We start from the raw sequence: 19,574 nt of genomic DNA on the forward strand, positions 1-19,574 counted from the left end.
GGGCACATCACCCAGGGTCAGGAAAATGTTTAACCTTCTTGGCTCCTGATTTATTGTAAATTATTTATAAGAAATATATATATAAAATAAGGTGCTCTTTAAAGAGAAACCTACCTAAAACTAGGTTACGTGTAGCTAGCTGGGTTGATGAAAGTGTGACCAGAGGCTCCCAGGACCCTGACCCTTTGTTCTCGAGCAGCGCCTTGGAGGCACGCGTCTCTCACTCAGTGTTGGCAGTGACCTCAGGGACTACCATGAATAATGACCATGGACGGTATTTACCCTAAATCCGCCTTACTTATGTGTGTAGATGTCACTGTTGTCCACAATACAGGGGATGTTCAGGAAATGCGCTGACAGGCACTTGTGTTTGCCAGTCCCTAATGTGCTATAACCCTCCCACATTTCTCAGTGAGGCAGGAAAAAAACCCACCCTTCAGACCAGATCAGTGACAAAGATTCTACGTTTTGCCTACAACACCTGGCCCTACACACTTTTATAAGACTGGTGAGAGGAGAACATCACCTCTGCAGAATCAGGGTCTTGGTCCTGCTCTTGACAAGTGACTAAAACTGTGACTGACCGTTAGTAGGAACCCAGTAAATACTTGTTGAATGAAAGAAAATAAATCGGAAGGAAAAAAAAACCTAGACAAGAGAGTAAAACTCACCTTTGCAGAACCTGGCCCTGTCATTTCTCCACTTACAGAGGGTTGTCTGCAAACAAAATTGATGTCTAGAATTTCCCAACTAATGACAGCTACAAGACTCTCTTCCTCTATGATTAACATAAGAATCCGGGGGGGGGGGTCATCTGATGCACTTGACCTGTTTCGTATCATGGGAAGCATGACTCCCCATCCACTGGAAGCCCTCACCCCATGACCTGTTCAGGCTTAGGATGCTTTTGATTGGTTGGCTACCTCCTCCTCCTCCTCATTCTCAATCCTCTGGCACATTTTATGCTCACGAGAAACTCTGTCCGCACTCACCCTGCCTGGGGTCACCTTTCTGTCCTCACAGGCTCCACATCTTCCCAGTCCCCTCCCAGCCAGCAGAGGTCTGTTCCTCCCCCCTCCCCAGGGGCTTTTATTGTGCCATTTCTCTTTAACACAGAAGACTCACCACAGACACACAATATGTGACAGGAAACACATCTGGAATAATAACATACATCCTTTTTCTTTGATCCAAACTATTTTACATGTACTACTTTAGTACTATGGTAAGCTGTAAAAATGGTGACAATACTTTGCAGGCAGAGCTCATTATCTCCCACCTCTTGAATTTGGACTGGCCGTGTGACTTACTCTACCAGCAGGACAAATGTGATGCAAGCAGAGTCCTGGAAAGCGCCTGCCCTTTTGTTCCTGGAATCCCAACACCATGTGAAGAAGCCATGCTAGCCTGCGGGGTGAGACACATGTGAGCTGACAACCCCTGATGCCTCAGCTGACAAGCAGCCAAGTGCCAGATGAATAAAACCATCCAAGATCAGCCAGCCTCCAGCCAACCCACCAACTGATTCTATGTCGGTGAGCTCAGCCATGCCTGAGATCAAGAAAACTGCCCAGCAAAAGAATGAGCTAACTAAGTGCTTTAAGCCCCTAAGTTTGGAGTGGTTTGTTTCATAGCAGAAGCTAGAACTGATACACAGCTCCCCTTGATAGGTGAAGAAATTGAGGTAGAGAGATTAGTCGACCTGCTGAGGTCCACAGCTATGAAGTGGTGAGTCAGAATTCACAGACAGGCAGTCTGCCTCCAGAGGTGAAGCTTTGTTGGTTGTCCTGCTTGTCATCTACAAGTTTCCGATGTTTCCCCATCCCTCGCTTCCCCAAGGGAGGTTAAGTAGAGGACATGAACTCACATGGCCCATACACACCAAACAGGTGACTCTCAGCACTGAATAACCCTCATTATTTTGCATTCATGCCGCCCTCCAGGTTTGCTAAGCACTCTGCTCTCTTCTCGCACAGCCAACCATTTAAAAGTAGCCAGGGTTGCCCCAGTGTCCATTTAAAGATGAATGAATACACAAAATTCAGCCTATAGATCCAGTGGGCTATTATTCAGCCCAAAGAAGGAATGAAATTCTAACATATGCTACAACATGGCTAAACCTTGAAGACATGATGCTAAGTAAAATAAGCCAATCAGGAAAACACTAAGCGCATGAGCCCACTTGTACGGAGAGCCCAGAGTCATCAGCCTCGGAGACAGAGGGTAGAATGGTGGTGGCCAATTAGAATGGCTGAGGGGAAGGAGAAAGAGGAAGTTATCAGTTAACAAATACAGAGTGTCAATCTGGGAAGGTGAAAAGATGCTGCAGATGGATGGTGGTGAGGGTTACAGGGTAGTATGAACGCACTTAGTACCGCTGAACTGTACACTTAAGAAGGGCAAACCTTACATATAGTTTACCACAATTTTCCTAAAAAAGAAAACATTACAAGGGTAGGGACTGGGAGTGACAAAATGACAGGCCCAGGGCCACTGTGAGGCCAGACAGAACTCAGGGAACAAAACAAACGACAAACACTGCACCATTCAGGTTTCTGGAGTCACACGGCTCCGCCCCCTCGTCAGAATGTCCCCGCCAGCACTGAAGGGCCAGATGGACTGGCGATATGTCAAAGCCTCCTTAAAAACAAGCTCCAGCTCAAGGAAAAAACCCTCAAATAAATCAAAGCCAGTTCCCTGCCCCCACCTTCACCCAGAAAAGAAAAGGCAGGCATCTTCTACCTTCTCAGGGCAGAATTTGAACAGGGCTTTTAAAATCCCAGGTTTGGATCTGACGCATTAGTGCGAAAATGAGTTGACATCAGGAACAATAAAGTTAATGCGAATTTTGAGGGGCAGACAGAATTCCTACAGGCCAGACTACTACAGATCTTTATAAACTCTATGGAAAACCAAGCCGTAGAAGAAGTTTTTCCCTTGGTTAAGTCTCCACTGTTTCACTGAACCTCTGGATGGATGGACATGGCCATTCCAAACATATAATAAAACACCACTACAGCATAATCAGAAGGTATGAGACTTTTCTTCTTATTGTCTATTTTTGATATTTCCTACAATTTTTTAAAATGAAGCCAAAACCTAAGCTCATGCAGGGATTCCATGGTCAAACACAATCTCAACTAGGTCCTATGGAGGACCTCACACAAGCACCCTGGCTGGTCCGAGACTGTACACATGTCACGGACAAGGACGCAGAGGCTCTGGGAACGCGATGCCCACCATACACGCTTGAAGGAGCCGCTTTGAAGGCACCTCTCAGAGACCACCCCTGCTCTATCTACACAGTCAGAGGGGTTTGTAAATACAGAAAGGAAGGGGGTGGAGTAAGGCCAGAGGAAGAAAACAGGAAGCCCCACTTGGCAGCAGCTGGCGGTGGGCCCCACCCCTTCACCATCAGGAAGGTCAGAGGACACTGGTGCAGAGACACACTCGGCCACCTGGCCCGAGCCCAGACAGCCCCCACCCACTGACATGAAAGGTGACATCCAGCCCAACCTCAGCCTTTGAGCATCTTCCCAGTTCCTCAGCTATGGACCAACAAGGTCCCTTGGGGTTGAGGGGCGGGGATCACTCTGAGCCTTCCCTGCCCTTCTTCCTGCTCCACCTGCAAAAAGGCAGGAGTTTAAGGAGAGGGTTTGCAGGCACAAAGCCAGGCAGGAGTCCCTCAACGTTCATCTTGAGCTCTGCCAGTTGACAGTGAGTCAGCCACAGGCCCCCAAGGGTCTGGGCGTCATCTGATTAGACCTGATGACTCAGTGGCTTGCCCAGGGACTCAGTAATTGTCATAATCGCTGTGCTCACTAACAGGGACAAGAGATGAGAGGAAGGAGCAGCAGGCTCAAACCAGTAAGTGCCAGGATCCTGTTCCTTCCCCTTTCACATGCCTGGCCATGGAAGCCGAGAGGTGACACAGGCGCACAGCAGTGACCATCAAGGAAGACTCACTCTGAAATGAGACCTGGCTTCCACGCGACCCCAGCACTAACCTGACTGCAGCCCCCCTCTGCTGCCTCTTTTCTGGTCTCGATGCCTCAAGTTGCCTATTTGGACTCTTAGGAGAAAAAGCTAATGTTTCAAGAGAAGCAACTGGCTAATTCCTCCCACACTAGGGAGGAGAATGAGAGGGATGGTGTATTGCTGCTGCCTGACAGGCAATCATTAGGAGGGGCAGAGAAATAAGCCTGGTGTTCAGGACACATCCTCTCATCCGCCTGAGCCGGCCCAGCTGCCTGGGAAGTGGACCCAGTGCCAACTCCAGTGGCGAAGCGGCGCCCACTCACAGGGCCATCTAAATGCCAGCTCCCACCCTCTGTGAGAGTACCAAGAGCTGGAATGAAGGCAGACTGTGGGGGTGGGGGGATAAGAGGCCGACTCCAAATGCAGGGGATTACAAAGTCATGGTCATTCTCCATCACACAGGACTCACACTTCTAACCGTGGGGGAGACAGAGAAGTCAGACGGTGCACCCAAACACCTGGGGGGGGGGGCAGCAGCCGGGAGACCCCTGCAGGGCTATCTCACCTGCCTCGCCACCCTCCGCGCCTCCCAGTAGGGCTTCGAGTCTTCCACAGCTTTGCCGATCTTTTTCACCAGTTCGTCCAGTTTCACCGTGGCTTCCACCAGAACGGAGCGGAACTTCTGACGTGCATCCTGCAGCCAGGGGACAGCGAGGAAACACAGTTCAGGCTTGGGGAGGAGTCTGCGGAAATCTGCCTGACCGGACCAGAAACACAAGGGTGGACTTCACACCACCTCCAAGCCCCTCAGTCAGTGTCTGCGCCAGGCAGTGTCCACAGCAGCACCACCCACGTGAAGGCTCCTCCTGCGTCGCTGGAAGCCCCAGCACTGGCCCTGTCCCGTACGGCGGCCACTAGCCACACCCGGGCACTGAGCCCTTGAAACTGGCCAGTGAGGCTGAGAACGTGAGCTTTACTTCATCTTAACTGAATATATTAAAATTTTAACAGTAAATGTGGCCAGTGCCTACTCTATTGGACAGTGCAGGTTAGATTATAAAGCTCTGTCCAGATCCTCCAGGGAAGATGTCCAGCTGGGCCACCCAGCAGCTCCAGTCCATAATGATGGCACCATTTCCCACCCCCACCCCACCCCCATTAAGTCCTCAACCACGGGACGTGGTCACCAGGAAACACAAGGTGCAAATTTCCCACATGCCAGACCCTGTGCTGGGCCTTGGGCTCGGTCCCCGCCTTCAGGGCACTTCCAGTCTGGGGGTCGGTCCGGCATTCATAGCCCATCCCAGAAAGGTCCGTGCCGGGATGGTCATGGTGTAGGTGCCAGGGGGCCGACAGTGAAGAGCCTCCCTAGGCCAGGTGAGACAGCAGTAGATTGGGAGATTCGTAGAAAACTTCCGGAGGGGGAACGTCTACACAGAAGCCTGAAGTATGAATGGGCACTTGTGGGGGGAGGGGGGCGAAGAACTACTGAGTCCCCAGCAGGCGGCTCAGCCAGCATTGAGGGGAGAGGGAGAACGTGGTGTTTTCAAGGAGAGGCAAGCAAGCTGAAGTCTGGAATGTGGAGAATGGCAAGAGATAAGTGGCCAACCGTCCTGGAGACACCCACTATCAACCTGGGCCTAGATAAGAGTTTGCAAGGGAGCAGGCTGCCCAGGTGGTCCAGCTGGTTGGAGCGCTGTCCCGAACACCAACAAGTGGAGGGTTCGATTCCCAGTCAGGGCATGTACCTAGGTTTAGGGTTTGATCCCCAGTCAGGGCACGTATGAGAAGCCTCTGTGTTTCTCTCTCTCTCCACACAGCACCCCATCTCTCTGTCTCTAAAAACAATAAACTCACCCTCAGGTGAGAATATAAAAAAGAGAAAGAAAGAGAGTTTAAAAAGGAGGAACAGGCAGGAGGGCCATGCCGGTCTTAATTACATCATGAAAGTCAAGAAACCAGAGCTGTGGACACCACAAGGAAAAAAGATGTGAAGAAATTTACTACTGTGTCCAGGGCATACTGGAGGGTCAGGCAGGTCAGTATCTCGCAGACCCTCTCTACTCCTTTCCCTTGAGTGTCTGCCTGATGCAGCCACACCCTGGGGCCGGGGGCGGGGGTGCAAGTCTGAGAAAGGGGAAATGGGTACTCAGAGAAGGAACAACATGTGATCACCAGCCCTGGGGCTGTCCCAAAACCACACAGCCACTCTGCTGGTAAAATTTTACATGAGGTTCCATTGGCAGCAAAATTTTACATGAGGTTCCTGTCTTGCAAGTAACCATCTGAAAATTATTTCTAAACATCAAGGAGTAGGGCCCCTTGGGCCACTGGGTGGCTCATGGAGGTCGAAGAAGCTCTGATCACTTTGCACTTCATTCCCCTCAGTTGTGTCGTGCCAGACACTCAGACACAGACCCTGGTCCCTTCTCCCCGTCCTGGGTCAACGCCAAGATTTTCTCTGCCTCTCTCCTACCTGACCAGGTCTGTAGTCACCTACTACAGCTTTTCTGAAGACAGGGAACAAGACGAGGCTTGTGTCCCGGAGGAAGCGCTGGCAATGCACAAGGGCAGCCCGGGGCCCAGCAACGCCACCCCCCACCCCACCCCACCCCCACCCCCGCCGAGGTTCTGTTGTACTTGACATCAGTCCGGTACATGAGAGGGAGCATGTTGCCTAACGCCTGGGATATTTATCAGATGCACCCAATTCTGGTTAAACCTCTGTCTGAGCAGCCCTAATCAGTTAAGTTCTTTACATATCATTTTTACTGCTGATAAACAGTTACTTCCCTTGTCATAGGGAGGGCTGCTAGAAGGAATAAAGGAGAGGGCAGGTGTAAAACACCTAACAGTTCCAGGGCACACAGTAGGTATTCCATAAATGCACACGATTTCTCCCCAGCATGAAAGAGACCCACGATCCTATTAAAGAACACCAAGGGGGCCTCGCTGGGCCAGAGGTGGCTGACATGGAGACCCAGTGACCTGATACACTGTGTAGGCAGCTGCTTTGCAAATGTGCTCACATGCCTGACTGAGTCCTAGCTGTCACCACCCTGCTGGGAATCAGCAGCAGTTCTACCCACATCCAGACCACGAGTGAGAAAACTGAGCACCCGAGCAGTCAGCGTGGGACCCAGAGCAGGTCACACCATCGCTCTGGGCTTACGGGCCTCTGGCCCGTGTGCTGGGTACCAAATGTCAGGAAAATCCATATTTTTTTAAACTGTGGATTCTTAAACTTCTCATTAACAAAATCAAGTCATCTGAGAACACTGGGCCCCTATTCCTACCTCAAAAGCACTGGCTGGAAGCAGAGGAGAAGATGTCCCCTTGGGGAGAGCCTGCCCTTTCCAGTCCCCACCTGTGCCTGAGTCACACCTGGGCTGCTTCACTCACTCAGGTTCCCTGCCAGCTCCTGGAGACTTCTGATTTGCCAAGAGCTATTCTGGTCACTAATGAACACAACCACCAACTCTGTCTTCATGAGAAGGATACGCAGCACAGATGGACAATTTACTAAGTGACAGACACCATGATAAATGCCCAATTCCATCGACTTGTGTAATCACTAACAACTTTATCAGGCAGGTGCTATTCTTGTCACTCACATTTTACAAAGAGGGAAACTGAGGCACAGAGATGGCGGGTAACTTGCCCAAAGTCACACAGCTGGGAGATGGCAGAACCAAGATTTAAACTCAAGCACCATGTGGTGTGATAAGCACGAAGACCTTGGTATATGCCCCGTGCAACAGACACAGAACTGGGCAGGCCACCCACGAAAGTGTCGTCTAAGTCAGACCTTGAAGAAAGGGGGATTTCACCCGGGGGGGACAGAGGGATGCACATGAACAAAGAAGAGCAGGTGGGAGGTTGGATGGCGTTTGAAGCAAGGAAGGGCATGTGTGCCATTAAAGCACCTGAACTTTATCCCGTGCACAACGGGGAAACAGTAGGCTTTTTAAAGCAAGTCTCCACTCACTTTCCATGTACCTTTGGCAGAAATGACAGAAGAGTCCACGCTACCACAAAAAGTAAGAGTGGTTGTACTTTACCAGACAGCCTGGTACCAACAGCGCACACGTAGCCACAGTCATGCAAACACCGGGTGCTGGCTACGCAATAATTCCGCTGGGAGGAAGCGGATGGGAAAGGTGGGTGTGCGGTGGGGACAAGGGGAGGAGAGAGTCTGAAATCTCATCCTCCGCAGCGGCATGCGGGCAGATGATAACTGACACTGAGAAATCAAGAAGTAGCCATACAAAGCCTACTATTAACAGTCACAGAAGTAAACACCTAAATAATCAGCTCAAATGTGTTAATCTACAGAACTGCCTCTAAGGGAGAAGAAAATGGGGCCGGGGTGGGAGGATGGAATACTAGTGGGGTTCTTTGTTCGTCGGCCTTGTTTTGTTGTTGTTTGTTATGGTGTCAAAATGCCACAGTGGACTTTCAAGCAGAGGCATGATCTGATCAGATCTGGGTTTTACAAAAGTGTGCATGATTCACACTCAGATGATTTTGGTGGGCATATTCAGGGACCACCAGGCCGGTCAAGTATGTTACCATCAGAGGGTACTGAATCCAAGAGACTTGATTGCAGATCAGCATTTCCCTCTGCAAACAGGCTGTGTCACCTAAGACAATGATGCATGACTGGCCGACATCCAATCACCACCAGACCCATTCATCCAAGACGTGTTGAAAGCTAAACACAAAGCCAGCTTCTCCCTGATGAGATACAGTGGACCCAGATCTTTTACCATTCCACTGAGGCTCAGAGCTACTTGCGTAACAATTCTCCACAAATACTGGGGTTTGGGAACCCACAAACCCAAACCTTTCCTGCCAGTCCAACGTAACAGTCCTGATTTCCTTGGACCTCCCCCTGGTCCCAGGAGTGGTCATGTGACCCAGGCCTGGCCAATCAGTGGTGGATACTCCCAGCCTCGGTGATTGATGAAAAAGGACATTAGAACCAATTATCCATCAGTACCGAGGAGACTTCATTCTGGGACTTTTCTGAAATGGTCAGAAACAGAAACTCCCCGCCTCCCCACCCCTACCGCCACCCCCAGAAGCCTGAATGGACTGGAACAAAAGCCTGCAGCAGATGGCAACCACTTTGGCACCATGAGGGGGAGTCTGAGGGCAGGAGGCAGCAAGTCCTAATGGCACTTTGAGCTTCTGGACCTAATAATGCTTTACAGTCTAACCCTGCATGCCACCTTCCCCAGAGCCAACCTAGCAGACACATCCGCAACTGTCACCACTGCTTCATGTTATGTTTAAGCTAGCTGAAACTGTATTTCTGTCACATGCAATCAAATTAAGTCTTAAAAGAAATGACTTAAAAATCGGCCTCAGGGTAGTCATATTTATACAGACAGGGAGGGGAGCCTCAGCCGACAGTCTGGGCCATGGCAAAGCACTGTATTTAAACAGGGTTAACTTCTGCCCTGCCAATAAAGCCATGTTTATAAAGAGCAGAGCCTGGGGGAGTTAACTCAATCTAACTTGAACAAAACTTTTCTTTAAATCTAGTTCAGTGTCAGTTTGCCTCCACTGAACTTGTGCCTTTTGCCTTATTCCCCAGTTCGAGAAAAGGCTTGACCGTGGCCCTTCCTCCCCTACAATCACAGGCAAGCGTGTCTCCCAAGACCAGAGGGGAGGCTGCTCCCAGGAACGTCCAGGGAGGAGAGGAAGCCACCTGTTTTCCCTCCGGGGAAGGATCTGCTGGGGCGGGGGAGCAGTCGGAAGGTCTGCTCACCTCTGAGAACCAGCAGACAGACCTTACCAGTCAAGAAAAACAAGCCATTTAGGACTTCCGCCAAGATGGAGGCATAGGTGGAGACGCTGTGCCTTCCCTCACAACCAAGTTTAGAGACAATTAAATATTAGCAACAGAAAACACAGCCAGAACACGGAAAATTGAACTTTTCGGAAGTCTGATAACAACAAATTCTTCAGCCTGACCAGTAAGAGGGTCGAAACCAGCAGCTGTCGGAGCGAGGTAGCACAGGAAAACTCGGTCAGACGGACTCGGGCGCGCGGAACCCAGGCGCAGGGTTGGACCTAGTAAGTGACTCAGCGGGCGACCGCGGGGAAACAGCGAGAGAGCAGGGCTGCGGGTTGACTGTGGTCGCGCATTCGTGCGGATAGACAAGCGAGGGAGTGGGTGATTGGACAGAGCCAGCAGCGCCAGCAGCAGGCGGCGGAGGGCGCCGCCATCTCCCAGCTCTGACCCCGCCTCCACATACAGCGTCATAACCCAGCGACCTGAGTGGCCCGGCCCTGGTGAACCACCTAAGGTTCTGCTCCTCACCCAGCGGCGAGGAACAGCAGAAGAGGTCACCATTTCCCCGCTCTGACCACGCCCCCATATATAGCGTCACAACCCAGCGACCTGAGAGTCCAAGGCTCCGCTCCTCACACTTAACGGGCAAGAACAGACCAAAAATGGCTCAAGAAGATCTCAAAGCCCAGAGCCGATAAATCCAAGCGATGAAGAAACAGCAAAACTCTCAGACACACAGTTTAAAACACTGGTGATCAGGATCCTCACAGAACTGGTTGATTATAGCCACAAATTAAACAAACATATGAAGGCGAAACTAATTGAAATGAATGGAATTGCACAGGAAACCAATAGCGATGAAAAGGAAACTGGGACTCAAATCAATGGAGTGGACCAGAAGAAAGCAAATAATGGCCAAACAGAAAACAGTGAAGAAGCAAGAATTCAAAAAAATGAGGAGAGTCTTAGGAACCTCCAGGACATCTTTAAACGCTCCAACATCCGAATTATAAAGGTACCAGAAGGGGGAAAGGAACAGCCACCAGTGGAAAACTTATTTGAACAAATAATAAAGGAGAATTTCCCCATTCTGGAAAAGGAAATAGACTTCCAGGAAATCCAGGAAGCTCAGAGAGTCCCAAAGAAGGTGGACCCAAGAAGAAACACACCAAGGCACATCATAATTACATTAGCCAAGATTCAAATGAAGGAGAGAATCCTAGAAGCAGCAAGAGCTAAGGGGACAGTCACCTACAAAGAACTTCCCATCAGACTGTCAGCTGATTTCTCAGAAGAGACCTTACAAGCAAGAAGGGGCTGGAAAGAGGTATTCCAAGTCATGAAATCCAAAGACCTACAACCAAGATTGCTCCAGCCAACAAAACTTTCATTTAGAATAGAAAGGCAGATAAAGTGCTTCTCAGATAAGATCAAATTCAAGGAATTCGTCATCACCAAGCCCTTATTATATGAAATGTTAAAGGGACTTATCTAAGAAAAAAAAGTTAAAAAAACATGAAAAGTGAAAGGACAGCAAACTCACAGTTATCAACAACCACACCTAAAACAAAAGCAAACTAAAAGGACAGCTAGGTCAGGAATGGAAACATAGAAATGAAGATCTCAAGGAGGGTTAGCAATAGGGGAGTGGGAGGAGGAGAAGGGGGGAGAAGGTACAGAAAATAAGTAGCATAGACAGTAGACAGAAAATTGATGGGGGGGGCAAGAATAATATGGGAAATATAGAATCTAAAGGACTTGAGACACGTGGTCATAAACTAAAGGGGGGGGTAATAGTGGGGATGGGGGGGTAGGGTGGAGGGGAATGAAGGGGGGAATAGAACAACTGTAATGGCATAATCAATAAAAAATAAATAAAAGAAATAAAAAAAACAAAAAAAAGAATCAACCAATAAATGCATAAATAAATGGGGGGGGGGGGAACAAGCCATTTAGTCTCCAGGGCTGTTTACTGGAGGGCTTTTGTTTTTGTTTTTTAGATCAGCATTTGAAGAGTCCCAAACAGGTTCCCTCTGTTTGCAGGAGGACTCAGATCTTCAAATCTGAAAACCCTGTCACCTCCACCAGGTGACTCAGACTGAGGGCGATGTAGCCAAGCCCAGAACTGCCGAGGGTGGCACAGCCTCCCCTGTGAATGTGTCAGTGTGTCACCAAATATAGCCCCGTGTCAGATAACAACTCCAGCTTGTCCAAGCCGGCCAGCACCAGTGCGCCTTGGATACAGGAGGCCAAGTGTCACCACACACAGGACAGAGTCCCTGTTTTCTGGCCAGCCCACTCACGGAAGCTTCAATATCTCACCCACAAGCAGAAAATGGCAGCCTTCCCACTTCACAAAAGCCTCCCCAAAAACCAAGTGCGATTAAGACGGGATGCCAGTGTTTAAAAATAACTGTCCTACAAATTAAAGATGACACCATACTTCAACAGACCCTGAGTAATGCCATTTATAAACACTCGGCTTTCCGTGGGTGGGGCCAGATCTCCTGGGCATTACCTGAGCCTCACCACAACCTGCAGGACTGGCTCAGCAGGAATGACCCTTCCCCGTCTGCATGGTCTGCAGGGAGAGCTGGAGCCTGGGGGAGAAGAACGGCTTGGCCTGAAGCCACAGGCAAATGTCAGCCTTCGGGCAAACGCGCAGACCTTTAGTCTTCTAGTGCAGTGTGCCTTTGGCCTCCCCACTGGTTCTCAAAGTGTGGTCCAGGGGACCATGGAGGGAGGGTGGTGTGTCCCTGAGACCTTCTCTGGGAATCTGTTTTCATAATCAAGCAAGACTTATTTGCCTCTTTTTCCCCCTTCCTTCTCTTGTGCGTGTCCAGTGGTTTTCCAGAGACTACCTGACACAGGACACCATAAGAGACGGGACACAGAGGCAGACGTGAAAATTCACCTCTTCTATTGCCCAGAGGGAAGGACATGCAAAAATCACAATGACGTTCTTGTCACAGGCTTTTTTCATTTGAGGAAATGGTTATTTTGATAAAATAAATGATTTATGTTAACATGTCATCGGTTTAGGTTTTTTTTTAATGAATGCAGGTTTTTTAAACTCCTTAGTTTTAATTTCTAACGTGGCAAATATTATAGGTATTACCCTCAAAAGCAAAAGCTCTTGGAGGTGCTCAATGAGGACAGGAGTGGGAAAGGGGACCTGAGGCCAAAAAGCATCGTCTCTGCTGGCTGGCACTGGGGCACCCCCACCCCACGGGCCTGCCCTGCAAAGCCCCTTCTCGGACAAGGAGCACCTACACATTTACAATAACGGTGAGGCAGCTGTCCTTCTCTGAAACCTGCAGTGGGGCTACCTTGTCTTCATAGCACTTCCCACACTTCTTGGCATTTGCTTTGCTCAGCTTCCTTTTAAAAAGCAGGCGGCTGGCTAGTCCAGCCTCAGAGCCTTCCACAGAGGAGGGAACTGCTACAATTTGATAAGCAAACAAAAAATCCACAGGAAACTAACAGCATTGCTTCAATGGGCACTAAACTGCACCATGATGCGTTGGGCACTTCCATTCATGTACACCTTCAATAAAACTCTTGCTTTAAAAATGCATTTCTCTTTCATGGTTTTCCACTTTCTGTGACAAATTCTTTTCAAACTGAAGTAACAATGTTAGTCAATTTAAAGGAAAATACAGAATAAATAGGACAGACAGAAAAAGATAAGGCAAAAATTATGACAGCAGCAGGACAGCAACTAGTTGGGACTGTAAAGCCTGAGAGAGGAGCATTCTAGAAATTGTATGATAAAAGGCACCACTGGAGGAAACATTCTAACTTACTGGCCTGTTACAGAGTGCCTGCAATGTTTTGAAGTTTACTACAAACCATGTTTTCTTCTCACCCATCCAGTTTATTCCTTAAAAGCGCTTGCAGCAGCTTCTAGAAGGCACAAAGAAACCACCTCCAACAGTGCCGGGTGAAAAGGCAGGCAGGGCCTCCGGTGCGGTGTGCCAGACCGAGAACGCAGGTGCTCTCCATCCGCACTGCCCGGCACAGAGGCCACCAGCCACGGTGGTTACGGGAAAACTTGAAAAGTGGCTAATGCAAGTAACAAAATTTTCTATTGAATTTTAACTTTTTAAATTAAACTGAAACAGCCACATGTGGCTAGTGGTTGCTGTGTTAGACTGCACAGTTCTCGCTCCCAGGCCCTGGATTTCACTTTGCTTCTCCACACCGAGGTCCCTCCCTGCCCCGTGGAGCCTCCAGCTGCCTTCTCTCCCTGCCTCTGCCCGGTTTCCTCCCTCAGCCCCCGCTCCCACTGCGTGCCTTTCCCAGTCTGTACGAAGGGGAGCCAGGCCGATCCGTTTTCACCTTCAGGAATTTTGCAGCGGAGGCAGAACAGGAAAGAATGTGCCAGGTTAGAGTCAGGGCCAGTGAGCCGAGCCAGAGCAGCGACGCCAGGCGGAAGCAGAGGCGGGGAAGGGCAGGACAGGAGACCCCGGGGAGCTGGAGCCAGCCCCCGAGCACCCCGCCAGGCCCGACCACCGCCAGCCCGATGCCACATCAGCAACTGTCACCCAGCCAGAGGACCCTGGTTCAAACCTCCCCGAAGGCCTGGAAATATTTATGGAGAAGAAAAAAGGGGGGAGAAAATACCAGGCCCTTCATGTTAGGAGAAGTCAGGGTCATGGCTGGAGACCAGGCGCCTACGTCCCCTCTATTCTGACTCCTGTTTTTCTACCTCAAGCCCCAAGTCCAGTAACAGAGGCCTCTTGGGGTGTTTGCCAAAGACACCGCTTCCTCCCCTTCTTTCTGTGGGGACCGCCCTCCACACGTCAGGCAGAACCTCACAGCCATGTGTCTAATACAAGACACTCTGTCAGGGAACAGCGGAACCCCAAGGAGCGGGTGACAGAGGCGCCAGCAAAGGAGAGAGCACCAGGAGGCAGCAGAGGAGGGGACATTACCTGGGTTTCTGACTCTGATCCCGAAATCACACAGCCGTGTAATTTACCAATCAAACCAAAGCACTTTCCAGAGTGAAGACGGGCCCTATTAATAATTATGCTGGGACGACAGGCTTCCACCAAGACTGTCACAGTGCCCGGGACGTGTGGTCCCCTCATGCTTAAGGCCCAGCAATGCTTCCCTCCCTTGGGTTCCAGGAAAGCCACCTCTAACCTCTCATAAAATCCCCACTTTTAGTTAAACTGCTTCAGTGGGGGAGGGCAAGGTACTGGGGGTTCCAACCCCAGCTGCAGACCCAGGAGCCGGCCCTATGCAGCTCACCAGCCTTGGTGCCAATGCCAGACCCTGTTTTCTCTGTCCACAGCACCACCACCCGCTCACCCCGACCCCAGCTTGGCTGGGACCCAAGAAGGGGTTCCTTCCAACAGGAGAGAAACCTCTCTCTTCTGAGGTTAACAAAGGTCTTGGACCTGTCTTTTTTAGGCCTAAGTGGAACTGAGTTCCTCCTAGGCAGAAGGGTCTCTGGTGTAGAACACTGATTCTACTGTAGACTGTTTCCCAACAACCGTGCATGCGCCCAGCCCCGTCCCCCAGAACATCACAGCCCGCCACAGCTGTCCTGCCAGGCTGGACCGCACCGCCTCCTCTGACCCAAAGGCCAAGGCCGAGATTCCATGACCAAGGGCAGGCACGGCCATTTGGAGGCTAAGTTAAGGCAGTGGGCAGATCTGCGAATGGGGAAAAGACTTTAAATTTTTTAATTTAAAATTATTTCAGACTTGGGGGGAAAATGTGGGTTAAGATGCAGGTATGATGCCCTCTTACCCTGAACTACTTCAGCACACATTTCCCAAAGATGACCTCCTCCTATGTGACCAGAGTACAAGAACCAAAATCCATTAACACGGATACAAGGCTATCAATCTGAGCTATGACTTTATTTAAATGATCAACTCTCCCACTAATGTCTTTTTTAATAAAGGGGGGAAAGTTGCCCAGGCACCCCACCCAGGACCTGCGCCTCGCATTTGGCTGTCATCCATCTCTCGTCTCCCCTGGGAGCAGGCAGGTCGTTAGTCCCGGCTTGTCTTTCGTGGCCTTGACACTTTTGAATAATATGAGCCAGTTATTTTGTACAATGCCTGTCAAGTTGGAAAAGCCTCATTGTCAACTGTTGGCTGTTGCTGATGTTGATGTTACATAAGAATAAGCCACCAGCACTGAATTTAACCAATGTATAGCTATATATAATATTTTTTAAGTACACAAAGGTCCAAAGCACCATGAAAGACCCATAAACCCTTAAAACCTTCAGCCACAACAGTCAGTCCTAAGAGGCCCTGGAGGAAGGAGTCCAGTTACATAAACACACACACACACACACACACACACACAGCCAGAAAGACTGAGGGGACTGGACGCTTTCTCATTCATGGCCACACATGGTTTTAAAGCCACAGGCTACTTTGGGTAAGAATAGGCAAAACTGCTGAAACCAGGGCTTTTTACTGAGTTCCACCACCAGCAAACAATTCCCATGTTTACACCAAGAAGCATAACGTATTTCCTCAACTCCAAGACCCTCTTTTCCCCCCAAATTCCTAAACATTTGATTTTAAATGGAGTCTACAATTGATTCGCATTTATCGGGGTAGTGTTTCAACCCCCACCCTGGCTGTTACGCAGTCCAAAGTCCATTTTACACTCAATACATGACAGTTCCGAATCGAGGCACCATGGTGAGTGCGGCCCAGCCTTGGAAAGCTCCAGAGATCACTTCTGCAGCCTCTGCTGGAAGCACGCATCCGCCCACAGCATTCCGGGCAAGCCAGCTGTCCGGTTTCCTCCGGCTTTTGGATAACCTCCTTCCTGACTGCAGCTAAGCAGAATGGAAAGAAAGGAGGGCCCAGGATGCAAAAGAACCCAAGTCGAAATCCACTGCTAAAAGTTTAGAGACAAGAAAGAAAATGACCAAAAGGAACAGCTAAAAACATTAAAAGTGGCTGCTTCCCAGAGTAAAACTATGGATGGGAAGAAATTAGGCAGAGAACTTTCCTTTCTCATTAAGACTTCTCCCAGGCTTCCCCCCAAAAAGACTACGTGCAAGCATCGCTTCACTAAAAATAAAATTTTAAGTCACGGCAGCACAGATTGACCAACGACCTTTTGTATTTTCCATATCATCAAGACTGAGGGTGTGATTCATAGTTCATTCAGTGTGTGGCTGGATTAAAATCAAAATCTCAGTTATACAATACCAGGGCTGGAAACGACTTTGCCCCTCACTTAGTTCAGATGTTCCCATTCCACACAGCAAGTAACTGAAACCTTAGGAGGCGAAGCCCCTCTCCCAAGGATGTATACCTGGGGAGTTTCAGGGCAAAGATTGAAAACCTGGTCCCCCAAGTCCTAGACCAGCATTCTTCCAGCTCACCAGCCTCGGAGGGGACCTCAGAAGGGGCATGCATCCCAAAACTACCTCAGGGCATGGGCTCCAGAATCCTGAATTCAAATTTTGGCTCCCCACCCACTTAGTCATGTGACCTGGGAGAACTGACTCAATCTTTCAGTGCCTCCGTTTCTTGTCAGCGTCCTCAACAGCTGTTGTGAGAACTTAGCAAAATGCTTAGCATGTAAGAAGTTTTCAATACAAAGTGGTGATTTTATGTAGAAGCCATTATTCAATAAAGGGCAGTAAGGAAAAGAACCAAGATCAGTTGAACAGTCTATGCTAGGTACTGTACCTTATTTACAAACATCTCCCTATTTAATCCTTAATGGCCCTGCAAGATACATACTCATTGTCCTTCCCGCTTTACAGAGAAAGCAATTAAAAGCCAAAAAACGTAGGCTCCTTGCTAAGACTGCACAGCTGACTCGGGAGAGTTCAACCCCAGCTCTCCTCAACCCCAAAGCCCATGATTTCTAACATCACATGCTTTGTAGTGTAAGCCTCATTGGCTCCAAAAAACACTTTCCTGTTTTGTTTGTTTTTTGATCCCACATTTCATAGCATTAAAGTCTGGTTTGCTGTCACAAGTTCCAACCTGGGGAGTAGATCCAATTTCCAGCAAACACATGCAATGCCAAGGTGCTGTTGCCCCAGTGGAGAGGCTAGCAACCCAGTGGCAGGCAGAGAAAGCAGCGTGGCAAGAGCTGCCCAAAGAGCTTTAGGACCTCCCCGCTGAATCCATAAAGCCTCCGCCTGGGTACCGTATTTCAGCTCTAGGTTTCGCTAACTTCTAATATGTTAAAGCCACGTCATCATTTTCTCTCTGACAACACTTTTAAGAAGTGGGCAAAGGGGCAAGGGATTTTCCATCCCACGATCCACAGCTCTGCTCAACGCTGCTCCCTCCCCCTCTCTGTTGGTGGTTTGTTTAAGGGTCACTGGAGGCACTAACCAAAGTCCTTGCTTTGCAGGCTGGTTAACCATTAAAGCAACCCGAGAAGGCGCTGTGCAATGTGGCGGTGTATGGAGTGAGTGAAAACAGACGTCCCGCAGGCCTCAGGATGAAGCACCGTGCCCGCATCACCGCCGTGAGTGTGGCAGCTCTCAAAGGTGGCTCAAAGTGCTTTGGCATTACTGCCATCGAGAGATGGAGTCAGTGTCCCCTCCTTGTGAATCTGGGTGAGCTCGATGCTCAGACCAACTGACTATGACAGAGGTGTCCCACGCGACTTTCAGGGCTCAGACTGAAAAGGCCGAGATGCACCCTGGTCATCTCAGAGGCTCACCTCCGTGCTAGAAAGGTCAAAGGTAAAAAAAAAAGGTAAAAAAAAAAAAAGAAAGGTCAAAGGTTAAGACCTCGGGTTGACAGCCCCAGCTGAGCTCGCAGCCAAGAAGAGCCAGCACCCACTGCCAGATGCTGACATGGGTCTCCTCGAAGGTCCTGTCCACTCAAGGCTTCAGATGCCCGTAGCCCCGGCTGACACCTGACCCCATCAGAGACCCCTCGAGCAAGAAGCATCCAGCTGAGCCCTCTCCAAATTCCTGCCCCACAAATCACGGGCAAAATGAGGCAGCAGTTTTAAGCTATAACGTTTTGGTGTAATCTGTTAAGTAGAAATAGTAACCAGGACAATAAGGAAGGAAAACATCCATTTCACCTCTTCTTCCACTAAAAATCAAAAACTGGGGAGGAAAGAAAACAGCAGATCTGCAGACTGCAGATCTATTGGGATGAAGCTGAACCCTCCTGCAGTGCTGGCAACAGGAGGGTGGGTGGATGAAGACAACCAAACCCCACGCATCACGCTCCGGCTGAGTCTGATGACAGACAATGCCAGAGCTGGTCCTGAGGGGGCTTGGCTGTGGCTGCAATAAACAGCGGATGTTCCTCCCATTGTCTCCCCGCCAGCAGTTTCTGTCCCAACAAACATAAATAATATCTCTCACATAATCCAGCAAAACACTGCAAAGGAAAAATCAGGCAAGAATAGAACGGAATTTTTTTTTCCACCTTCCTTTAAGGAAACGAAAGAGGCTGCTTCTCTGAGCTCTCTCAGAGCTGCTTTGCAAATGATCGTGAGACCCTTGGTTAAGATGCTTCGCATAAAATCAACAGTCTTTACTGGTGAACACCCATGTGGCCATAGGCAGATTAAGTAACTCCCAAGGAGGGGGGCTGGGCAAAGATAACCGGGAGGCCTGCCGAAGGATGAGGGTCAACAGATGTTTAATTCAGCCAACACACACACACACACACACACACAACTACACAAAGGTCCCTACCATAAATGCTCAAAAGGAAAAAAATAACAGTTCAAGCAGTGCCAGGTGCCCATCAGTAGATGAGTGGATAAAAAAGCTGTGGTACATTTACACAATGAAATACTACTAGCTTATTAAAAA

At 49.4% G+C, this 19,574-nt stretch overlaps 1 protein-coding gene across 1 annotated transcript in view; it reads right to left on the bottom strand.

Annotated features, from left to right (window-relative positions):
* The window catches only part of SH3BP5 (SH3 domain binding protein 5), a 62,570-nt gene that overhangs the window by 31,316 nt on the left and 11,680 nt on the right, over positions 1 to 19,574 (bottom strand). The window contains exon 3 of the mRNA XM_037143933.2: positions 4,544 to 4,672. Coding sequence (XP_036999828.1) covers positions 4,544 to 4,672 — 129 coding nt within the window. The remainder of the gene's footprint in view (positions 1 to 4,543; positions 4,673 to 19,574) is intronic.

This window comes from Artibeus jamaicensis, unplaced genomic scaffold (genome assembly GCF_021234435.1).
Source record: "Artibeus jamaicensis isolate MK-2021 breed Jamaican fruit bat unplaced genomic scaffold, CSHL_Jam_final contig_519, whole genome shotgun sequence".
NCBI lineage: Eukaryota > Metazoa > Chordata > Mammalia > Chiroptera > Phyllostomidae > Artibeus > Artibeus jamaicensis.